The sequence below is a fragment of the Ranitomeya variabilis genome, chromosome 3, assembly GCF_051348905.1.
Source record: "Ranitomeya variabilis isolate aRanVar5 chromosome 3, aRanVar5.hap1, whole genome shotgun sequence".
Classification (NCBI taxonomy): domain Eukaryota; kingdom Metazoa; phylum Chordata; class Amphibia; order Anura; family Dendrobatidae; genus Ranitomeya; species Ranitomeya variabilis.
The window spans coordinates 517,682,259-517,708,120 of record NC_135234.1 but is presented as its reverse complement, the minus strand read 5'-3'; the positions used below and the strand labels follow the sequence as shown (position 1 = coordinate 517,708,120).

At 43.8% G+C, this 25,862-nt stretch overlaps 1 protein-coding gene across 1 annotated transcript in view; it reads left to right on the top strand.

Moving 5' to 3' along the window:
• CUL4A (cullin 4A) overlaps positions 1 to 25,862 on the top strand; it is a 97,969-nt gene that overhangs the window by 60,293 nt on the left and 11,814 nt on the right. Inside the window, exons 14-16 of the mRNA XM_077296966.1 lie at positions 8,452 to 8,562; positions 15,553 to 15,638; positions 17,125 to 17,232. Coding sequence (XP_077153081.1) covers positions 8,452 to 8,562; positions 15,553 to 15,638; positions 17,125 to 17,232 — 305 coding nt within the window. The remainder of the gene's footprint in view (positions 1 to 8,451; positions 8,563 to 15,552; positions 15,639 to 17,124; positions 17,233 to 25,862) is intronic.

Below are 25,862 nucleotides of genomic sequence, written 5' to 3'. Positions count from 1 at the left end.
CGCTCAACGTATTAGAAAAATTAGAGCCTCGCGCTCAATATTTTCTGTCCCTAACCTGAACACCAGTGATTAACAGACTATCCTGCCACGATATTCTAAACAGTCGGGAGGCGGTCTCCTAGTGAGAGCCCTCCACAGAAATACAGGTGGTCCCTGCTCGGGACGTCTTAATTACCTAGCTGGTACAATATCACAGAGGCTGCGTCTCCTATCCCTTCTCTAAGCCGCCCCACAATCTACAACTAGCTCAATCTTTCAGTCCACTTCACTACTAGACAATAGTCACGGGTAGGATGGTTGAATGGAGTACAATGACCGGTGGAGGAGGTGTGGTGTACAGAGGTCGCACAGGATGCGACGTCTCTCAGTTGCTGGTTCAGAGCGTGGCACAGGATCGCATTCGATCTCACCACTCGATCGGTCACCTCCCGGACCCAAAGAGACCACAGACAAACCAATAACGGCTGAGACACTAGCAAGTGTGACATATACAATGTACATGATCGCCACTTACCGTGTACGGAGGGTGATCAGTCCTCGAGGTCAGCCACTACGGGTATCATCCACAGACATCCAGGCATGGGTCCAGGGGGTCTCGGATCGCTGGCCACGCCCCCCGTTGGGCTGCCAAATTGTCGGGGTCGTAAACGACAATATAAATCCTCATTCACCAGTCATTCCAAATTAAACTATAAGCATGTGGTACCGGGTAAGAATGAGTCAGACAGGTAGCTGGTTCAATCTCAGTGCATGCTCGTGAATCCACACACATGTGTGTAACGGTCACAGCAACTGGCTTTATTCTAAAAATACACAATACTATATTGAGTGTTAGGGGAAGGCGTGCATTAGGCGGGGTTTAAGCTAGCATTCAGTCTTTCTGATTTGTTCTGACGTCTTCTGGTGGATTCCTCCTTTTCTTCACATTCCTTAAGTTTCGTTTCTGAGGAAATGGCTTAACCCTTCGGTCACTAACCTGAAACGAAACTGAACACTGGCGGCCATCTTTAAATACAATTACATTTGCATTAGCAGGGGAAAACTTATTGTTTCACAGTATATGATATATAAAAGTACAAAGGTATATAAGATATATATATTTTCACCTTGACAAAGTACCACTGGGATCAAGAGGGTGTAGTTTCCAAAATGTAGTCACTAGTGATGAGCGAGTGTACTCGTTGCTCGGGTTTTCCAGAGCTCGCTCGGGTGGTCTCCGAGTATTTGTGACTGCTCGGAGATTAAGTTTTCATCACCTCAGCTGAATGATTTACACCTATTAGCCTGCTTGATTACATGTGGGGATTCCCTAGCAACCAGGCAAACCCCACATGTATTCAGGCTGGCTAATAGCTGTAAATCATCCAGCTGCCACGATGAAAACTAAATCTCCGAACACTAACAAATACTCAGAGATCACCCGAGCGTGCTCTGGAAAACCCGAGTAACGAGTATACTGACTTGTAGTCACTAGTCTGGTTTCTGCTGTTTTGAGGGCTCTGCAAATGTAACATCACTTCCACAATCTATTCCTGCCACGATTGCACTACAAAAATCAAACGGCGCTCCTACCTTCCGAGTCCTGCTGTTTGCCCAAACAGTAGTTTCCAACCACATATGTCATATATCAATGTACCCAGGACAATTTGTGGGGTCTATTTTCTAATTTTACCCCTGTGATAATGGAAAATTTGGCGCTAAAGCAGCATTTCATTAAAAAAAATTACAATTTCTCCTTTGCCTCATTGGCGGACACAGGACCATGGGTGTATGCTGATGCCACTGGGAGGCTGACACTAAGTGAATATTAAAAAAATTAACTCCTCTTCCTCTGCAGTATACACCTACCACTGGATCCAGCCGAACTAGTTCATGCTTAGTGTCTGTAGGAGACTTATGGGTCTGGTCTTCAGACCACAATTTCTGTTTTTACTTTTTATTTTTTATTCGTTATAATGGATTACAGAGACCGACAGATCCCTTCAGGGTTCCGATCTCCCCAAACCAACAACAGGCGGGAACGTGGAGTGTCGCCTCCACGTACCCCCTCCTGCACCGTTAAAAGGTATGCCGAAGCTTCTTTGGGGGCGACAGTTCCCTTCAGGGTTCCGATCTCCCCAAACCAACAATAGGCGGGAACGTGGAGTGTTGCCTCCACGTACCCCCTCCTGCACTGTTAAAAGGTATGCCTGAGCTTCTCTAGGGGTGACGGTTCCCTTCAGAGTTCCGATCTCCCCACACCAACAACGGACGAGAACATGGAGTGTCGCCTCCATGTACCCCCTTCTGAGCCAGGCTTATATAAGCCGGACCAACAGCCCTGCTCCATCCTTAGGGAGTCAACCCCTAGGATGTCCAGAGGCACTTATGGCGTCCATGCGGCCCCCATTGCATCACCACTGACGAACAGCGGTGATGGAAGGAGGCGGACGGTCCCTCTCCACCTCGCGGACAACAGGATGGTGGATGGAGGGTTCCTAGCACCGTCCATATTGCAGCAACGCTGAAGCCCAGTCATCCGCAGCGGCGCCATACCGGGACGTGCACCACTGGTAAGAGAGTCCAGGTAGGCGGTGGGCCCCTGCAACAGATTCTCAGTACGAGTGCCTGTCATATGTGGGACTGAAAAATGGGCCTTTTGTGGGGCAGCATCGGTGTCTGGGCAGATTTATGTGCACAGGGTGTCTGGGCCCTACACGTGGCGCGCAGCCCCCAGCGCAAACATGACTCGCAAATGCCTGCGTTATTCTTTCTCAGAGCTCCTCTGATTGTGTCTGGCTGCAGTGCACTCTCCTCCGTGGCGTCCCCCTCCCCCAGGTAACGCTCCTGCCGGCCACAGAAATTTAGGCCTTGGCTCGGGCCTATACACGGAGCAATCCCGAGGTTCCGCCCACCGGATGATGCTGCACCCATAGCCCTGCCCCCGAACTAGCACTTCTCACTCACTGCGAGACTTCTGCACGCCACAGCTCCCTGTTGCCATCTTTATCCATCCGGCCGGCTCTCCTCAGCTGGTGCCAATGAAATGCCAGTGGCGATCTTAAAGAGGCACAGCGAAGCGGCAGCACTCTCGGGCAATAGGACCTGGGTAGGAGTCCTGACCCTGCAGCAGACACAGCAGCCCATATTGGCCTTTCCCTGCTGTTCCTTTGGGCTCCCTATTGGAGGATATTGGCAGTATAGGATGGCAACATACTGTGGTGCATTATAGCTCTCCCGAATCTAAAATGGGGTAACGGGTACATACGGTGTATTCCACTTCATGTACTACCTGCCAGACTCTGTTGCTGCGGGGACATAGTACCCTTCTGTGCAGGGACGGTGATCCCGAATGAACTCAGGAGTCCTCCTCCGCTACCGAACCAAGTGTACCCAGCCCCCCCTGAGCGGGCTTCGTCGCTGTTGCAGTCATGACGCCACAGATCAAAAATCGACAGTCTATCGGCCGGGGCCTTCGCCAGCTTGTCTCAGAGGATTCCTCCACCTCAGATTTCAGAAAGGCGACGGATCCCTTAAGGGCTCCGCTCTCCCCAAACCTACAACAGACGGGGATGCGGAGTGTTGTCTCCATATACCCCTTCCGGCATCGTTTTTTGTTATAGGCATACCATATTATTCCAGGTCGACAGATCCTTTCAGGGTATCTTCCCCTTCACACCAGCAACTCATGGGAACGTAGAGTCTCGCCTCCTATTACCCACCTCTGCATCCAGACTCATACCGCCCTTTTTCCCAGCGCCAGACCAACAGCCCTTACTTATCCTCAGCCAGTTAGCCCCCTTGGATGTCCAGAGGCATTTACCGTGTCCATGCAATCTCCTTTCCATCGGCCCTGATGAACAGCGGAGATGGCAGGGAGACAGACGGTCCTTCTCCCCTCTTCTGACTCAGAGTGGGTAGATGGAAGGCTACGATATAGTTCGCCGGCACAGAGAGCGACCGGACATACGCTTCACAAGTCAGAAGCTTATAGAGGGAAGATACCCTTTCCCCTGATTGCAGAAGAAATGGGAAGAATCCCCTCCGGTTGATCCGCCTGTCACCGCTTGGCCTCAAAATCCATTCGGTCCTTACCAGATGGTTCCTCAATTAAAACCCTCACTGACCAGCAGATAGAGAGCCTGGGACGTTCATTTTTTTTTTTGTGGCTTCGGGCTCAGCACTCCCCCCTTTTTTTTGTTGCGGTGTGGGTATCTATTGCTATGGTATCTTGCACCAATACCCTGAGCAGGACCATATAGGACACTGACCTTCCTCTAGAAGCAGCAGAACTCTCCAATCAGATTTCCTTGGCCAGGGAATATCTCTTGTATGCGTCCCTACACTCTGCTCTATGCTGTGCTTACAGCTGCAACTGCCATCACCATCCGACGGACACTGTGGCTCAGGGATGGCGAACGGATGCTGAGTCCAAAAAGTCCTTGACGTCTCTGCCCTACCAGACCAGGTGCTTAATTCAGCGAGAAGCCGTATTAGCTTATCTATGACACTACAGGAGAAAACAAAATTTCCTCCCTAGCAAATGTCTAGGCATCTTTTTCATCAGCAGGAACGTTTCTGGTCCTTTCGAAGGCTGACATGTATTCCTGTCTTTCTGGCTCTCCGTCTTTCATAACGAATGAGCCAGTCTCCTGGTGTCTTCTGCATACAAGACAGAGTTTCCCCCAGGCCTACAGCACAGTTCATCTCTGAAGAAAGAAGGACGGAGCGGTATGACCCATCCTGGACCTGAAGCTACGCAACAAGTTCGTCAGGATCCTTCGAGGGATATTTTTCCGCCCTGTCATCATTTCAACGTGGAAGAGGGAGTTCCCTAGCATTCATCGACATACGGGATGCTTACATTCATATCTCGATCTTTCCGACTCTCGAAGGTTCCTGCGTCTCACCATCCGAGAGGAACATTTCCAATTTAAGGATATATGCACACGTTGCGGATTTGCCTGCGGATCCGCAGTGGATTGGATGCAGCAGTTTTCCATCCGGTTTACAGTACCATGTAAACCTATGGAAAACAAAATCCGTAGTGCACATGCTGCAGAAAATACCACTCGGAAACGCTGCATTGTATTTTCTGCAGAATGTCAATTCTGCAGCGTTTTACATCTGTTCCTTTATAGAAATCCGCAGGTTGTAAAACGCAGGTGAAATCTGCACAAAAATTCTGGAAATGAGCAGTAAATCTGCTGGTAATCCGCAGGGAAAACGCAGTGTGTTTTACCTGCAGATTTTTCAAAAATTGAGCGGAAAAATCCTCACAGAAATCCGCAATGTGTGCACATAGCCTAAGGCTTTGCCCTTTGGCCTCACCACTGATCCCAGGATGTCCACAAGGGTCATGGCGGTTGTCATGTCCATTGCTCCTGATCATGGGGCAGTCTTTCCAAGCCTGTGCGTAGGCGTACGTATCCCTTTGGACACTTTTTTCCCATCTGGGCTGATAGACTTAAACAAATCTTTCACGGTCCAGGCTAAGCAGGTATCCCTTTTAGGAATGACCCTACACACCTCCCGATGGTTGGTAATTTTCCCTCTAGACAAGTTCATAGCCCTCCAAGAGGAGACTCGGGCACTTTGTCACCCTTTTCCTCACTATAGGTTTAGACAGGAATCCATTCTCTTTCCTCCGTCTTTGCCGCTTGTCTCCGATCACACGGCCCAGGGGCACTGGTCACATCGGGAGTCGCCCCTTTCAATCAATGGCTTGGAGATCCGGTCAATTCGGTTGTCCCTGAGCCGGTTCCATCACCCCCTGGTGGGTCGCCCCATGCGAACATAGTTAGATAACGTCACGGCTGTGGCGTATATCAATTATCACGGAACCATCTGCAGCATGGCGGCAATGCGTGAAGTGGAACACATTCTCCACTGGGTCGAGATGTCACACTGTCTTCTTAGTGGTTCACATCCTGAGAGTGGAAAGCTGGGCGCCAGAATTCCTCAGCCGTCAGGGTCTCGTCTCGGGAGAGTAGTCACTTCATCCAGAGGTGTTCCATCAGATTTGTCATTGCTTGGGGACTCTGGATGGGGACCTGAGTGCATTATGGCTAAACCCCAAAGTACCCGGGCTCATAGCTGGCCCTAGGACCCAGAGGTCATTGGGGCGGATACACCTTCCGTTTGTGGCGGCAGATTCGTCCTCCGTTACTTCTGAGGGTCATTGGGGCGATCAAGGCAGCAGGGATTCCAGCGATCCTTGTCTCTCTGGACTGGCCCCGCGGGGCGTGGTACACAAAGTTGGCTCAGCTAGTCGTCAACGCCCCCTTTCGGCCACTGTATTGACCAGATTGGCTCTCCCAGGGCCCGATCTGCCACCAGGGCCCGATCTGCCACCAGGGCCCGATCTGCCACCAGGGCCCGATCTGCCACCAGGGCCCGATCTGCCACCAGAGCCCGATCTGCCACCAGAGCCCGATCTGTGCTTACTGGCCTGGCCTTTGGATCCTGGGTCCTAACCAGAGTTGGATTCTCTCGTGAGGTGGTTTCCTCTATGTTTCACGCTCTGAAACCTGCTTTGGGGCGCATTTATCGGAGCTCATTTTTCACCTCACCTGGAAAGCGTTTTTTGCAGGGTGCAACGATTGCCGTCGTTCCCCTGCCTTCTCCGTTCTGACCTTATCGGTTTTGCTTCAGCGCTGGATTGTTTCTAAGCTACAGGTGTAGACTTTCTTTCAGGGGGCCTCCCTACAGAGGGCCGTTGGACGTTAGGGACCCTATCTTGGTCCTTGGTGTTCTGCAGGAGGTTCCGTTTGAGCCGCTGACTCTCCTTTCTTGGAGGGTCATTGTCCTGGATGCGGTACCTTCGATCAGGCGGAGATCAGAGCTAGCCACTCGTCCGGTCGAGTTCCTGTTTCCATTTTTCACCAAAATAGGGTGATTCTCCAACTGTCCCCGTCCTTTTTACCCAAGGTGGTCTCTTCCTTTTTCCTTAACGAGGACATTGTCCTGCCCTCGATTTGACTGACACCAATACTCCGTTTTGAGAGGGTACTCCACACTCTAGATCTCATGAGGGCTCTCAGTAGATACATCTCCCAAATGGAGTTCTTCCACAAGACGGACGCCTTATTCGTTCTTCCTGAGGGTCACAGGAAGAGACTAGCCGTGCCCAAATCCACAATAGCCAGGTGGATACTCTCAACTATTCAGGATTCTTACTGCGTCAGAGGCAAGCCTATTCCAGTGGTTTTAGGGCACACTCCGTTCGGTGGATATTTCCTGGACCATTCGGCACCAGGTGTCAGTGGTCCAGTCTGCACACCCTCTCGAAGCACATTCAGCCTTCAGCAGATGCGAGTCTGGGAAGATGGATCTTTCAGACGGCGGTAACGCATCTCTGGGCAGTTGGTACGTGAGGTTGTCTGTCCTGTCGGTTCCCACCCAGGGACTGCTTTGAGACATCCCATAGTCCTGTGTCCCCCAATGAAGTGAAGGAGAAACAGGGATTTTTGTGTACTCACCGCAAAATCCTTTTCTCCGAGCTACTCATTGGGGGGACACAGCACCCACCCTATTGGCCTGATGGCTATGTTTGTTATTTGGTTTGACATGTTGTATCCGTATTTGATGATTTTGATCTCCTACTGCTTTGTCACTGAACTGGTTCGGCTGGAGCCAGTGATTGGTGTATACTGCAGAGGAGGAGGAGTTAATTTTTTTATATTCACTCAATGTCCGCCTCCTAGTGGCAGCAGCATACACCCATGGTCCTGTGTTCCCCAATGAGTGGCTCGGAGAAAAGGATTTTACGGTGCGTACACAAAAATCCCTGTTTTCATTTTTTCTTTCCACATTGTATTAATTGCTGTGATGCACCTGAAGGGTTAATAAACTTCATGAATGTAGTTCTGAAAACCTTGAGGGATGCAGTTTTTAAAATGGAGTCTTGTTAGTGAGTTTTCTGACACAGACTCCTCAAAATTATTTCAAAAGTGAAGTGGTCCCTAACAAAAACAGCTTTTATAAGTTTAATTGAAAAAAAAATGAATATTTACTGCTAAAATGTTATTACTTCTAAGGTCTTAACAAAAAAAAGTTGTTAAAAAATGATACTGACATAAAGTAGACATATGCTAAGTGTTAATTATTAACTAATTTGTGTGGTATGACTATCTGTTTTATGGGCATAAAAATTCAGAGTTCAAAAGTTTATTTTTTTAATTGTTGTCAAATTTGAGATTTTCATAACCAAATGCAAATCACATTGACCTAAATTTACTGCTAAATAAAGTACAATGTGTTGTAAGAAAACCCTCTCAGAATCACAAAGCATGAGGAGGCATTCCAGAGTTATTACCACAGATAGTGACACATCAGGTTTAAAACATTTGGCCCGGTCATGAAGGTGGAAACTGTCCTTGGACTGTAAGGGGTTCAAATAAGATTTTGGTGTTTTCCTCACCTTCTTAATGTACAAATTGTTGTTTTCATTTTTTTTTATTTTTTTTACAGGTAAAGATGTGTTTGAGGCTTTTTATAAGAAAGACCTGGCTAAAAGACTGTTGGTGGGAAAGAGTGCATCTGTTGATTCGGAGAAATCAATGTTATCTAAGCTTAAACATGGTATGTATGAATGTTTGTAACGGGGGCAAATGTGTGACTCTTAATTATTGGGGTCAGTTAGTCAATATGTATATGCGCAATATGTACAATAGGGGACAGAAGCATTTGGACAGTGATAACTCTGTGCTACTTAAAAGGGATTTGAAACAATTCCATGAAGATGTTATTGAAGTATAGACCGTCAGCTCTAATTCTAGGGGTAGCTTCTAAATCAGGCATGTTACTCTCAAATGAAAGGGGCAAGACTGTTGCATCTGTATTTGGAAAGTTTTCATGGGAACTCTCATTATTTGGTGCAGAGAGATAATGCAGGCTTGAAGGGAATCTGTCAGTAGGATCAACCCTCATAAGCCATCTATGTGGAATAAGACATCAGATCACATATACGAAAGTATCATTTTATTCAGCTTCTTATGACCTACATGCCTATGTAAACGGCTTAGGAGGGTTAATCCTACTGACAGGTTCCCTTTGTACCAGAGTGATGGGAAGAGAACGCTGTGAAGAAGGAAAGTAATGGCTCATGATCTCAAGTATGCGAGATCATCTGCCTGGCGTGGAAAAGGGATTGTTATGGCATTGGCGTGTCTGCCAATGTAATTGGGCTACTGGTGTTAACTCATGATGGTTCTCTGGATAGAAAGAGTAGAATACATTGTAAAGTATATGAAGCTATACTTTCTTCTCAGATTTATTTAAATGCTGCAAAATTGATATGACAGTGCCTCACAATACAGATATATAATAACCTATACATAATTTTTTTGTACAATTGGAATTTAGCCTCTGAAAATGGCAAGGCTTTGTAAAAATGGCTGGAATTCCTATTAGAAAAAAAACGCCTTTGAATTAAAGTTGAAAATTAACTTAATGGGTATTCCCATCTCAAAGTTCCTATCCCAATATGTATTAAGTGTAGTAATAATAATAGCAAATACCTTGAATTGAAAATTATCTAGTTCTCCTGATGCACTATGTAGCTTACCCCATGTGCAGGGCATTGCAGTAGCGTAGGTATCCACGGTTGCTACCACTTATATAGCGGACAGTAAGGGCTGATTCATACGTCAGTGATTTATAATCAGTGTTTGTATGCCAATACCAGGAGTGAAACGCAATACAGGTGTCAATCTTTTAATACTTTTTCACTGCATGTTTCACTCCTGGTTTTGGCATACAAGCACTGATGAAAAATCAATGATAATCAACTTGATAAGTCAAGTCAGCGGCGCAACAATGCCACTTGTCTGACCTGTAAGTGACCACTTCCCCGGAGGCAGCGCAACCGTGCACTCCTAAATATCAATGATAACAACACTTTAACTTCCAGAATAGTTCCACTTTCACCATGTAGATGTAAATACTGTGGCTGAAGATTCTTGACACTGAAGTTCTCACCATTATGTGAAGCATTTTGCAGAATGGTAGGAATCTGACGTGTCTTTTCAGTGAGACTTACTAAAGCGGATTCCTTTCATTATTCATTTTTCACTTTAGATCACATTCACAACGTTGCCCTGGCAATTACTTTTTCTGTTTTTAAAACACCAAAATCATGCGTTAGAAGCATTTATCCTTTAGTAGAATTAGTTCATTTAAAAAAATAAAATAAACAAAAGAAACACGGGCCTTGGAAATGACTGTGTAGAGAGTACAGTGCCAAGGTTTTTCCCTCTTAGTCAATTAGTAGATCCGTTTTCCATATGACTTCTCACCTGTAACCATGTCACTTCTGTCTTTTATATATTTATGAGTATAATTATTGGCACAATTTCTCTCGTCTGTGGCATGACATCAGTCCAATGCCCCGATCCAGAATTGTGGCGTAAAACTGTTTAAAATAGTTACACCAAAAATTGTGACCTTGGTGTTTTCACATCAGTTTTACCAAATATTTAAAAAGCTCATCGTGGAGGGCGAAGTTTAGCGATGAGGGGGTCAAAGCTGAGTGCAACTAACATCATAATTTCTGCCACAAAAGTGATGTACATTACTATAGATATGTACTCCAGTCACAATTACACTGGCAAAGAGCAGCTGAAAGAGGTGCCAAATGAATTAACAGGTGCATGACTCTTAGTAATTTTGGCACATCTTACTCCGTCACACACTTAGTACTACAACCAACAGTTCAATTCTTTAAGGGGAGTAATTGACTAAACCAACTGAAAAGAGACCAAAACCTACCCCTAAAATCATTAATCTTTATTAATAATTACGTAAAATACCAAAGATGTCTATAAAGTGAGATAAAAATTACATCCCTATAGGGATCTGCCCAAGGATAGGGATAAAGTTAATCTCAAAGGGTACCCTCTATGGAGTTTATATGATACCAGAAAAAACCCCGTAGAAAAAACAAATAGAAAAAAACAAGTAGAAGAAATGAAAAAAATTCTTAAAGCAATATAAAAAATTATCAAAAATTGAAACAATCAAAAAAAAAAAAAAATAAGCTGATACCTTTGTGGATACACAATACCTCTACTGGCCCTATTTGGCCCTGGAAACTGTTCTCCTTCCTGACAGCGGAGGTTGGCACCCTATAAAGCGATATGGCGCCCCCACTCAACGACGGCTGTCCCTCCTATCCCTGGGTTATCCCTAATAAACTAATAATCACAGACACAAGACATACAAATATGGATACAAATTAGATCCATAAAAACAGAATGAGTATCCCTCTATATATGTTCCTCACTATGAACTCCCACCATTATAATAGCTCTGGAGACTAAAGCCTATAATATACACCGCAGGCTACAGCTTGATGTCACCATCTGATAATGTGCCTTTTTTTCAATAAACTCAAGGTTGCTACACTGAATGATGCAGGTAGATAACTATATTATATTGATGCTAATTTTTCTACCTTTATAACCTGTCTTCATAGATACATGACTACAATGGTCTATATCCCCTTAATAGGCTAATCAAATGTGTACATGCAGCTCCATTCCTCACAAAGGAACATAAATAAAGTATTTCATATATGACACACACTGATTCGCATGTCACAAATGTATAGCTCATAACCATCACTTAGCTCATAATTCCTAGGTATTCCCTTCAGGCCACCATGCAAATCCATCGGCTCACAACTGTCCCAACGCGTTTCTCCCCCGTCATTCAAGGGGGTTCATCAGGGGACCTTCAGGTTCTCAGTCCTTAATAAGTCATAGAGCTATAGACAAACGTGATAGTTTCTGGTATCATATAAACTCCATAGAGGGTACCCTTTGAAATTAACTTTATCCCTATCCTTGGGCGGATCCCTATAGGGATGTAATTTTTATCTCACTTTATAGACATCTTTGGTATTTTACGTAATTATTAATAAAGATTAATGATTTTAGGGGTAGGTTTTGGTCGCTTTTCAGTTGGTTCCGTCACACACTTAATCAGGACTGGAGTGCAAAACGCCTCCCTTGATGAATAGGCCCTTTTGAGTGCCTTTAGTGACAGCAACTTATCTGTTTAGCCCTGTGTATGTTGCTGTTGTCACAAAATCTTATCTAGAGATATAAATGGCCGAGGAGAAAAAATTGCGCAAAGTAGGGTCTTATCCAAAAGTAAAAATGGTATCAGTGTATGCTGACCTGATCCCAGGTTGTATGGCTGCTGCAGATCCACGGGTGATTTCACCAGAGAAATATGTAACAAATGGAAAACTTGTGGTCTGTATCTGCTCTGCTGGGTGATGAAGAAACATGAAACGCCAGAGATAATGTAAAAAAAATATTTTTTTTATTTTTCTATGCTTTTCGAAGTGTAGCCCACTTCTTTGCCAGGAAACAAAAACCATATCCGGCATTTGATGTTTCTTCATCACCTGGCAGCATGGATACAGACTACAAACTTTCCAATTTTTACAAAAATCTTGTCTCGGCAGTTTCCTGTATAAAGTGTAAAGCTGTCTCCAACCCATCATGTTCTTCCTTGCAGTTGACAGCAATTTGTGCACTGCCCTTGACTTCAACTCGGTTGCATGGGCACACGCTGCTGCCTGTCACAGAAAAGCCTGTGCCTCACAGTGGTCATGCTCATTAGTTGGTAGTTTGATGGCTGGACACCTGTTATATGAAGGCCCACTATCGGATAAAATAACTCGAAACACAGCCACCTTGGTTCTAAACAATGATGGTGTATCACCTGTCTTCACCTATTGCTTATGATTAATGAGAACCTGTCCTGTTGAGATTGGTATCTGCTCTGCAGACAGGATGTTATAGAGCAGCAGGAGCTCATCAGATTTATATGCATTTTTGTGGGAAATCCTTGCTTTTTAGTCATTGAAATCCCTGGTGTCTGTATGCATAAGTCCACGGGGCGGTCCTACTCAGTGATTGACAGTCTTAGGCTTCTTTCACATTTCCGACTTTTGCAGACCGTCACAATGCGTCGTTCTGTGAAACAAAACGCATCCTGCAAAGTTGCCTGCAGGATGCTTTTTTTTCACATAGACTTGTATTACCGACGCGCCGACGCTTGGCGACGGCCGAGTACCGACGGAAATGTAAAAGAAGCCTAAGGGTGCTTTCACACTAGCGTCGTACGTCGCAAGTCGCAATGTGTCGTTTTGGAGAAAAAACGCATCCTGCAAAATTGCCTGCAGGATGCTTTTTTTCTCCATACACTTGCATTAGCGACGGATTGCCACACGTTGCATCCGTCGTGCGACAGATGCATCGTGTTGTGGCGGACCGTCTGCACAAAAAACGTTACATGTAACTTTTTTTGTGCGTCGTGTCCGCCATTTTCAACCGCGCATGCGCGGCCGGAACTCCGCCCCCTCCTCCCCGGACATCACAATGGGGCAGTGGATGCGTTGTAAAACTGCATCCGCTGCCCCCGTTGTGCTTTTTTTTTCACAGTATGCGTCGGCACGTCGCATTGCGACGTGCGTCGTACGACGCTAGTGTGAAAGTAGCCTTAGATGTATGACTGTGCATGTCGATAGCTGTCAGTCACTGAGTAGGCCTACAAACCTATATATCATTTAACTTCTCCTTGTACAAAGATCAGACTGTATGTACATTGTAACAGGTTTCCTTTGAATATTTGCTGATGGAAACATGCAGCTTTCCAAGATCCTGCTTAAAATTTGGAATTGTTGGTATCCAATTAGGTTGAGAGATATTTAGACAGTGACCGAATCTCCATGATTTGGGCTCTGCATACTATTTTTTATTTAAAATAAAACAACTGAGATGCAATTGAAGTGTAAACTTTTAGGTTTAACTAAAGGACTTGAAAACAAATATCCTGTGAAATGACTGCCTGAAGTCTGGAAGCCATGGACGTCACTAAAACGCTGGGTTTCCTCCTTTGTGATGCCTTGTCAGGCCTATACTGCAGCAGACTTCAGTTGTTGCTTGTTGCGGGTCTTTCTGCCTTGTCTTACACATGTAATGTGGATGCTCGATGGGGTTGAGATATAGTTATTGACTCGGCCATTGCAGAATATTCCACTTCTTTTCCTTCAAAAACTCCTGGTTTGCTTTCACAATATGTTTTGGGGTCATTGACCATCTGTACTGTGAAGAACCGTGCAATCAACCTTGCTCTAGTTGGTTGAATCTGAGCAGAAAGTATCGCCCTGTACACTTCAGAATTCAGACGGCTGTTTCTGTCTTCAGTCACATCATCAATAAACACTAGTGGACATGAGTAAGAACCATGCAGGTTTGAAACGGGTCATCCTTTCTCTAATTTTTTGTGTCCCCTTTTCCAACTCCTATTCAGTATGTTTTAATTGATTTTCAGTAAATGTGAAGCGTTAATGTTTAAAATTTTTATTTTGGGATTGCTGGATTTTTTCTATTGCACTAGTGACCCAGTGCCATGGGAAGCCATGCATGCCCATGCCATCATACTGAGCCGTCCGAAGCCTTCTCCAACCTTTCTTCTTCCCATCATTCTGGTACAGATTGATCATAGTTTCATCTGTCCAAAGAATGCTTTCCCAGAACTTGGCCATCATCTTTAAATGTTTTTTTGACAAAGACTTATCTTGTCTTTCTATTTTTAAGACTGAATAATGGTTTGCACCTTGTGCTGAACCCTCTGTATTGGTTCTCCTGAAGTCTTCTCTTTATGGTAGACTTAGATACTGAAACACCTGCTTCCTGGAGGGTGTTCATCACTAGGGTGGATGTAGTGAAGGGTTTATCTTCAACATAGAAGGGATCTGTTATCATGCACAACTGTTGTCTCCTGTGGATGTCCAGACGTTTTTGAGTTCCGAAGCTCACAAGTGCTCTTCTTTTTTTTTTACTTGCAGAATGTACCTGGCTTGTTGATTTGGCCACTCCTAACATTTCTGTTATTCCTCTGATGGATTTCCTCTTTTTTAGCCTAATGATGGTCTGTTTCTCTTCCATTGTGAGCTCCTTTTACCGTACAGTATTTTGTGAGTTCACAGCAAAGGCTTCCAAATGCAAATGCCACACCTGGAATCGGCTCCAAATCTTTTACCTGCTTGATTGATTATGGATTAACGAGAGAAAAGCGCATGCAGACCATTAAAGACCTTTTGAGATAAACACTCCAATTTTGGTCCCTTGAGAAAGCGTCAGCTACATATTAAAAAACTGTAATTCCTAAATCCTTACTCCAACTAGGATGTGAATACCCTCAAATTAAAGCGAAGTCTGCACTTTAAGCCCATATTGATTATATAACTGTATCTTGAATATGTTTTGGTAAAAGCTAAAATGCCAAAACTTGTCACTGTCCAAATATTTCTGGACCTAACTGTAACTATGGCCTAGTAGGAGTCATCCGGCTGTGCTCCAATGCCCTCTATCATATTTTCTGGCAAAGAATTATGATAATAAAGATAGATACTTATAAAGGGCATTGTAGGTATTGGACCACCCCGTTATGTTGAAACCATATTATTTATAGGATGACCCATTTTAAATCCAATTTGATGTTGAAAATTGTATTTTCCCCGATTAGTCTGACTTGTTGTTTTGCTAATTGTAGAGTGCGGTGCGGCGTTCACCAGTAAACTGGAGGGAATGTTTAAAGACATGGAGCTATCAAAAGATGTCATGGTTCAGTTCAAGCAGGTACAATCATCATCTTTTTAAAAAAAAAAATGTTATTGTTTTAAAAAAAATCAGTGAACCGCGTATAAACTTAAAGTCTAATTACACTTTTAGAAAATGTTTGATATGTCATAGAGAAATGTCTGTAGTCTTAACTATGGAGACTCCGGGTCTGAAGCACTCGCAGCTCTTGTTGAGACTGAAGACAGGCCCTATGTAAAGTCTGCAGCATCTGTCTTCAGTCTCGGGGAAGAGCAGCCCTTAGGTCATAGATGAGACATGTCATCTTTGTTTCTACTTGTCAGGTCATGTGTGTTTCACTGTATGTCATGTATGTCTTTGTTTGGGGCTCTGTACTCAATAGCTTCATTCTATAAGCAGATTTCACAATACACACTGTGTACATTATTAGATAGATCTGATGAGGCTGCTGTACTTACTTTGAAAATCCATATCCAAATGGCTCTATTATCCTGATATAAAAATGAGCGATTTGATAGTAGACAAGGAAACCTTCAAAAGGGGCTATAGAGCCATACTTTGGATTTCCAAAGTAAGTACACCAGCCTCATTTGGTCAGTAAGCGCTCTTAAATCATTTAAGCTATTTTGTGAAATCTGGTGACAGATCTGCTTTATCCACGCCATAACTGCTATGATGGGTCAGTTTGTTTTCAAGCAGACCTCAACACATCCAATAGATCCAGATAATTTATAACGGGCTCAGTTGGGATTCCTGCAAGAAAAACATTGCATATCTCAAAATTGGGGGAAAAGCCAGTGTGAAAAGACCCTTTTTATTAGTTTCAGTTGTGATGTAGATATTGATAATCTTGAAAACGTTGACTGTGATTGTAATCAATCACATTGCAATGATTTTTTTTCTGTAGCAATTTTAATATGGGCTAAAAATAAAGGTTAGATTAATTTTCATTGATTCCATTGAACTGGCACCTGTTTAATCCAGAATGTGACACAAATAGGACCTTGCTGGATTAGCAGGAATACTGGCGGGTTTATGTAGGAGGTGAGTCCGCACTGGGCATCTCAGACATGACTGTCACATCTCCGACATTTTAGAACCTCCTGCACTTATCTCCGTTTTACTATAGCATGTTGTATTTTATGCCAGGTTCTGTCTTCTAATATTCACACTTTGTCCTGTTTTTTCAGATATTTTTTTTTTTTTTAAATGAAGCCTGTCTGTTAACAATGTTTGGTGAAATCCATTATCTGTATCGTTTTTATTGGTTTCTTTGTTGTTTGCACATTTTACTTGTGAGGTGTAAAGTGGAATCTGCTGCTGCCTGGAAACCTTGGACAAAATGCTGAGTCTTTGCTTGCCTTTAATAATCATCTCTGTGGACTGTGTACCTTGTGCAGCTTCGCTTGGTGGTGGGAAGCCTTTTAGAGCCATTAAGTCTTCCTAGTGTTACATATTACATAACAAGAATTAAAAAATGCAGTATCTTTACACTATGATAAACTATCCGGTATTTTTTATACAGTTTATGCAGAACCATAGCGACCCTGGCAATATAGACTTGACGGTCAATATACTGACAATGGGTTATTGGCCTACCTATACCCCGATGGATGTCCACTTACCAACAGAGGTAGGCGAAGATTTCACCATTATTTTTATTTTTTTATCTTGTGGTATACAGTGTTATCCATCACCAGGTATTTGCTACCCCCTGTGAAAGTAGCATGATGTTGGGGCAGAAACCCTGATTTCAGAGCTTTATCTCTTACTGGGCTTTTTGCTGCAGTTTTTACCTGCTTTGATCTACCAGTTCTCTGAAAGCAGATATCTGGATAACCCCACTCACACCATTCATTCACAGCTTTGTGTATACTGTGCATAGGCAGAAAGCTGCTAATTGGTGTTGTGGGCGAGGATATACCGAGCCTACAAAAACTACAACAAGCATCCCAGTAAGTGCACATTGCAGGAATCCGGGGCTTTACATTATGCTGCTCTCAGATTAGGTGGCAAAAAGCTGGTGTTTGATTCCCTTTAAAGAGGTGCTGCTTTTTTCTTTATATTAATGTATTTGTATCTAGAACTGATACCCAGTACAGCCTATACATCTTTGTACACAGTTACTGAACTGTTTTTCTAAAGGACCGTTCCAAAGGCTATATTCTACAGACCTGAGACAGACTAGATGAGGTGGTATTCATATGACCCACATACACACGCCATGCCACCTTTTATTAAGATAGAAGCAAGGCTGAGTCCATATAAATAGATGCTGGGTGAATGACAGGTAGCCATGGTGCTGGTCGCCCATTTATATAGGACTGAGCGCTCATCGTGTTAACCTTGTGGCTAAATGAATGACGGGAATCACTTGACTAATACCATTATTATTGTTTAGCCCATGGATGCGCCATACAGGACACATTCATGGGTAAAGTATTCAGGTGTGCAGAGGTTCACCAGTGTAAGAAAGGTGTGTGGGTAGTTTTGTCAACGTTCTTAATATATAGTGCAAAGACAACTTATCTGTTTTTCTGACAATAAAAAAACAGTTTTGACTTCCGGTTCCTGCTCGCATGGACTGCAGCTAGTTAGAGCAGCTCCTTGCCTTAACTTCTCCCCTCGGGGTTCCCTGGAGTATAGCCTCCTCAGGACCTGTGAAAAACCTGTTGGTGAGACTCACCAATCACCTCTCCTGCCATATGGACAGATATCTTACCAGGAACAGGACCTCGGCAAGAAAATCCCTGACTCAGCGTGTAAAGGAAAAAAGAAAAACCTCCTCTACACAGACTTCTCCTTTGATGTAAGTGTAGGAGGAGGAAGGAGACAACCAGCACCTCACTGAGCTTAATGTACCCTACAAAACTTAAGCTGCTGAAGTAGCAAAAATGCTGGCTCCTGATATAAAACAGACACTAAGGCCATGTGCACACGTTCAGTATTTTTCGCGTTTTTTTTCACGTTTTTTCGCTATAAAAACGTGATAAAAACGCGAAAAAAACGCTTACATATGTCTCCCATTATTTACAGTGTATTCCGCATTTTTTGTGCAAATGTAGCCTTTTTTTCCGCGAAAAAATCGCATCACGGAAAAAAAAGCAACATGTTCATTAAAATGCAGAATTGCAGGGGATTCCGCACACCAGGAAGTGCATTGATCTGCTTACTTCCCGCACGGGGCTGTGCACACCATGCGGGAAGTAAGCAGATTATGTGCGGTTGGTACCCAGGGGGGTGGAGGAGAGGAGACTCTCCTCCACGGACTGGGCACCATATAATTGGTCCAAAAAAAAGAATTAAAATAAAAAATAGTCCTATACTCACCTTCGATGTCTTCCCGCCTCTCCGCTGCATGCTGCCGCTTCGGTTTCTATAGCTGGTGTGCGGTGAAGGACCTGCGATGACGTCACGGTCTTGTGATTGGTCGAGACCGGTCATGTGACCGCTCACGTGACCGCGACGTCATGGAAGGTCCTGAACCACACCGACATCTATAGGAACGGACGCCTGCAGGTGAGTATAACCATTTTTTTAATTTTATTTATTATTTTTAAACATTCTATCTTTTACTATAGATGCTGCATAGACTGCATCTATAGTAAAAAGATGGTCACACTTGTCAAACACTATGTTTGACAAGTGTGACCAACCTGTCAGTCAGTTTTCCAAGCGATGCTACAGATCGCTTGGAAAACTTTAGCATTCTGCAAGCTAATTACGCTTGCAGAATGCTAAAAAAACGCGAAAAAAACAGAAAAAAAAACGCAAAAAAAAATATGCGGATTTCTTGCAGAAAATTTCCGGTTTTCTTCAGGAAATTTCTGCAAGAAATCCGGACGTGTGCACATACCCTGAAGCAGGCAGTATCTGCCACGCTACAGCAGTAATTTCACAACAGGCGGCATATAACAGAATCCGCTCAACAGAGGATGTACTAGAACATTTACAATCTGAACTAAGAAAGGCTACTAAGATGAGCCAGCAGCTATCCGATAAAATAGAAGATTTGGGAAATCTAGGAGAAACAACTTGAGAATAATAGACTTTACCAGTACCAGAATCAATTTCTTCCATTCAACTATTGGGGATATGCGTGGAAGAGCTACCAACTTTCCTGGAAATTGTGGCACATTGAAGGTGGAAAGAGCTCACAGAGTGGACCCTCCACTCCAACCACCACAGAGGTCTTCCACCAACAGAGGTCTTCCTCTGCCAGGCCTAGGCCAGTGATTATAGAATATTTAGACTTTGCGGACAAATCATATATTCTTCAAACCTACAGAAAAAATCATCCCCGGATTCATTCACGGATCCGTACATTCCTAAACCAAGAATCTGCAAAAACCCTAGTCCATGCCCTCATCATCTCCCGCCTCGACTACTGTAACCTCCTGCTCTGTGGCCTCCCCTCTAACACTCTCGCACCCCTCCAATCTATTCTAAACTCAGCTACCCGACTAATCCACCTGTCCCCCCGCTATTCCCCAGCCTCTCCCCTCTGTCAATCCCTGCACTGGCTCCCCATTACCCAAAGATTCCAGTTCAAAACCCTAACCATGGCATACAAAGCCATCCACAACCTGTCTCCTCCATAGATCTGTGACCTCTTCTCCCGGTACTTTCCTGCACGCAACCTCCGATCCTCACAAGATCTCCTTCTCTACTCCCCTCTTATCTCCTCTTCCCACAATCGCATACAAGATTTCTCTCGTGCATCACCCCTACTCTGGAACTCTCTACCACAACATATTAGACTCTCACCTACCATCGAAACCTTCAAAAAGAACCTGAAGACCCACCTCTTCCGGCAAGCCTACAACCTGCAGTAATCACCGATCGACCAAACCACTACACGACTACTGTATCCTCACCCATCCCTTGTAGATTGTGAGCCCTCGCGGGCAGGGTCCTCTCTCCTCCTGTACCAGTTGCGACTTGTATTGTTCAAGATTATTGTATCTGTTTTTATTCTGTATACCCCTCCTCACATGTAAAGCGCCATGGAATAAATGGCGCTATAATAATAAATAATAATAATAATCCCCGATTCTGATACAAGGACATAAGATACTAATATTTAGTGACTACTTGGTGGAAGTCACAAAAAAGAGGAGAGCTTTCAGCGAAATATGTACAGAATTAGTGGGAAAGAAAACCAGATTTGCTCTGCAATTCCCTGCTGTCCTCAAAATATTTTCTCCAGGAGGAAGCACAGAATCATTTACAGCTCGAGACCAAGCTGTGGATTTTGTGAAAAATACTTTACAAATGTCGTTGAATGGCCCCAGCACAGTATCAGCGGAGGGATGCGGACTTCCTCCGTGAAGCTCCGCTGCGCCTCTTCATTCAGCTCCGCCTACGGCTGCATGCGGCGTGTGCACCCTATCTTTAACATTGGGTACGCAGGCCAAGCCGCTGTATATGGATGCCTCCGCATGCGTCGTTTTGATGGTGCGACGACCTGCGCCGAACGCAACGAGTTGCAATTTCGTGCAGATGCCACACAGTCAAAATGACGCATACAGCGGCATGGTCTGCATACCCAATGTTAAAGATAGGGTGCACACACCGCATGCAGCCGTACGCGGAGCTGAATGAAGAGGCGCGGCAGTGGGCGGAGCTTCACAGAGGAAGTCATTATCCCTCCGCAGCCTGGCTAAACGTTAGTGTGAAACTAGCCTTAGTGAGTGGAAGCAGGAAGGGACGTACAGAGGTCCCTTTAACTCTTCCCGAAAAAAGGGAAGTCTAAGTAATTAGATTCTCTGGTATTGTAGGTTATTTTGGGGGAGGGTGGGAGTTATAAAGGGTTATTGTTCTAAAAAAGAAATATTAAACCAATATTAAAGTAGTAACCTGGAATATAAAGAGGTTACAGTCTCCACATAAAAGAATGATGGTCTCAAAAAACTCAGAGCAGATATTTCTTTATTACAGGAAATGCTCTTGAAACAACCAGGATTTTGGTAGAATGGATAAGTTATGAGTAGGGGAGGTATATGGATCTCCAGAAAGAAACAAAGCAAGGGTTATGGTTTTGATCCATAAACAAGCGAACTGTAAAGTTGTATTGCATGGAAATGACGATTCAGGCAGAATGGTAAAGTTGTTATTAGATTGTCCAATTGGCCGCGTAAAATTATATAATGTATGTGCTCCAAATGATAATAACAAACACTTTTTTAAAGAGCTAGAAAAGCAGATACTGGAGGATGAGAAAAAATTAGGAGGATATCTAAACACAGTATTGAATGCATCAGAGGATAGATCTGGGTGAAAACCAAAGATTGAAACAGAATGAACGCATGATAAGATCCTGGCCCCTTTTGTAGAGCATTCTAATCTGGTAGATCTGTGGGGCAATATGTATCTAGTGGGTCGTGAATTCACTCACTTCTTGCAAGTGAGTACATGGTCAAGAGTAGGTTATTTCTTAATTTCACAAGATCTGCTGAATAGAGTCAATAATCTAAATACCGGTATACAGGATCTAATTATATCAGTCCTACTCTGTTTATCCAATATTTTCCAGAAAGGCCCAGGTATAGAGATATCCAACATACTTAACAAAGTGCGGGAAGTTTCAGAGGATCCTAAGGGTATGTTTCCACAGTCAGTAAATGCTGCGGGTTTGACGCTGCGTTCATCCGCAGCAGCCAAATGTTACAGCATAGTGGATGGGATTTGAAGAAATCCCATCTCCACTATGAGTGCAGGAGACGGACATATGGCACGTCTTTCGAGTCTGCAGCATGTCAAATTATCTTTTAGACAAATTTCCTGTCCAATGTATTAGTTGCGGTGATTCCTCACATTTCAATGAACACATGCAGAAGCGTACAAAAGCCGGCAGCTCTTTGGATGCAGCGGACATGTGCTGTGTCCAAAGCGCTGCCGGTTCCTGACCATAGAAACATACCCTTAAGGCTGTGTGCGCACGTTCAGGATTTTTCGCGTTTTTTTCGCTATAAAAATGCAAAAAAAGCATGCGGATTTCTTGCAGAAAATGTCCGGTTTTGTTCAGGAAATTTCTGCACGGAATCCTGACGTGTGCACATAGCCTAAATGTTGGTGGCTTGCATTTAGTCTACACAATAAAGCCCATTTATAAAGCGGTTCTTAAAGGCAGAATAATTGGATATGTTAGAACCTTAAAAAGCAAAACATTAGCAACAAGCAAAGAAACAAGAGAATTTATATACAACATATTTAGAGGACCCTACTATGCTCAATCGAGATACATGGGTAAAAGCGAAATCTAAGTTTGACCTATGGCTAGATAGACTAGAATGTTTAAAAGGACAACAGAACTCAGCTGTAATTTTTTAAATTTGGGAATGAGGCAAGGACACTACTAATGACAAATATTAATAATTTGAAGAACTCTGGAGGAAGGTTATAAAATAATACCCCCCAAAAAATAAATGAAATTCTTAGCAAATACCACTCAACACTCTATAAACAGGACGTAGTGGATGAGGAAGAAGGTGGTCGCTTTCTTAATATACTGACTGCACCTACCATAAATGAATAAGTCAGAGATTCACTTAGGCCGGTTTCACACTAGCGTTTCTGTGCGCAGTGTAGGCCTGCATACTTCTTTCCTTAAGATCGGCATAGATGCGCATGCCTCTTGCGTACCTACATTTAACATTGTGTACGCAGGGACATGCGTTGTATGCAGATGCGTCCCCGTGCGTCATTTTGACGTGCCCGCCGAGCACAACATGTTGCATTTGGCGGGCCCGTCAAAACGACGTACAGGGACGCATCCACATACAACGCATGTCCCAGCGTACACAATGTTAAATATAGGTACGCAAGACGCATGTGGATCTGTACGCAGGCCTACGCGGTGCACAGAAACGCTATTGTGAAACCGGCCTTAATGCATTGATAAAAGAAGAACTGGTTAGGACAATAAATATACTAAAAAAACAATAAAGCCCCATGTCCGAGGGACTCACGGAAGAATTTTCTAAACTATCAACTGAGGATATTGCACAAACCTTGCGAAAAGTATTTAATAACACATTGCAAAATAAGACTTCTAAATTCAGGAAATATGGCGTTTATCAAGGTTATGCATAAACAAGGAAAAGATACATGTCCAGGTTCTTGTAGACCTATATCCAGCATCAGACTGGAGCACCTTGGGCCCACCAGAGAAAACCATTCTTGGGGCCCACTATGTAGCTACATAGAAATAAATATAAGACCATCAATTGTGCGGTAAAACGCGCTAATATCAGGGTATAATATAAGGTAATACAAGTCTTAATTATGTAGCAGGGGTTGGAGTAGCCTCCCTCATAGAATATAAAGAAGGCCCCTCATAGAATATAATGTAGCACCCTTATAGTATAATGTATCCCCCTCATACAATATAAAGTAGCCCCCTCATATAGTATAAGGCAGCCCCCTTATAGAATATAATGTAGCCCCATCAGAGAATATAATGTAGCCCCCTCATAGAATATAATGCAGCCCCCCATAGATTATAATGTAGCCTCTCATATAGTATAATGCAGCCCCCTCATAGAATATAATGTAGCCCCCTAATAGAATATAATTTAGCCCCCGATACTATATAATGTAGCCCCCTCATGGAACATAATGTAGCCCCCTCATAGAATATAATGTAGCCTCAAATATAGTATAATGTAGCCCCCCTCGTAGAATATAATGCAGCCCCCCATACAATATAATGTTGCCCCCTCATAGAATATAATGCAGCCCCCATACAATATAATGTTGCCCCCTGATAGGGTATATTGTAACCCCCTCATATAGTATAATGCAGCCCCCCACAGAATATAATGCAGCTCCCTCATAAGGTATAATGCAGCCCCATAGAATAACCCTCTTAACCCCTCTCATAGGGTATAATGCAACCTCCCCCCCCCAGAATACAATGCAGCCTCACCCCCACAGAATATAATGCAGCCCCCCCACACACACAGAATATAATGCAGCCTCCCCTCTTAGGGTATAATGCAGCCCCCCCCCCCCCACAGAATATAATGCAGCCTCCCCTCATAGTCATAGAGTATAATGCAGCCTCCCCTCCACAGAATATAATTTAGCCTCCCCCCCCCCACAAAACATAATTCAGCCTCCCCCCCCACAGAATATAATGCAACCTCCCCTCATAGGGTATAATGCAGCCCCCCCAGAATATAATGCAGCTCCCCTCAGGGTATAATGCAGCCTCCCACCCACACAGAATATAATGCAGCGCCCCCAGAATATAATGCGACCAGGACTCGGTGGTGGGTGTATATATATATATATATATATATATATATATATATATATATATATATATATATATATATATATATACATTCCCCTCTCCTCCTCGCTCAGCAGCTGCACACAGCGGGTATGCAATTAAGTGATGTCATCGTGCACACGCAGAGGGGACTGATGGGAGTGTGACCCTGAACCTGACCTCCATTATTGCTTTCAACTGTATCGGCATCTATGATATCTGGCCGCTAACATAGTCAAACGCAGATCACGCAGAAAACAAATGTATTCACTACTTGGGGTAAAGCTATTGAGGATGCATTATACTATTAAATATTAACAGGCTGGGAAAGGTAAGGAAAGTAATGGAGGGAAATGCAGAATAAACTGATACATAGTGAAGTATATGCATTTAATTTATCATATCGCAACGCTACAACTCACTTTCTTAAAAGATGTCCTAAGTGTAATTTACATAAAGCACTGGCTGAATTATCTCAGCCAGGTATGTTCAACTCTGAAATGCTGCGGCTTTTCAGAGAAAAATGTACTTTAAAAGCAACTTCTCTTTGCTCACTGCCCTGAATTGGAAGGGACCTTTCTATAGGGGCTTGTAGGCCTATCACTCCAGGGCAGTGGGCGGAGAAGCCACCAGGGACCCGCTTGTCTAACTAACCTACAGTGCAGCTCGGTCCTCGGCAGCTTTTAAAGTATGTTTTTCTCTAAAACACTGAAGCTGTTCTTTACTGCCAAGAGAAAAAAATGCATCAAAAATGTAGCGTGTGAACATAGCCTAAGACAATGGTCAGCCATAATGTGCTGGACAGTCGTGTTGTGCCTGAGGCTATCTTGGGCAGCTATAGTGGACTTTCTAACAGATACATGCTGCCCACTGACCGGGCAGCATATATCAGCTGTCAGGTTCACTTTAAGTTGAGGAATCTGCACTATAATCCAGACAAAGTCTGCAGAATTTATCCCCTTCTTAGGATACGTCTCCACGGTCAG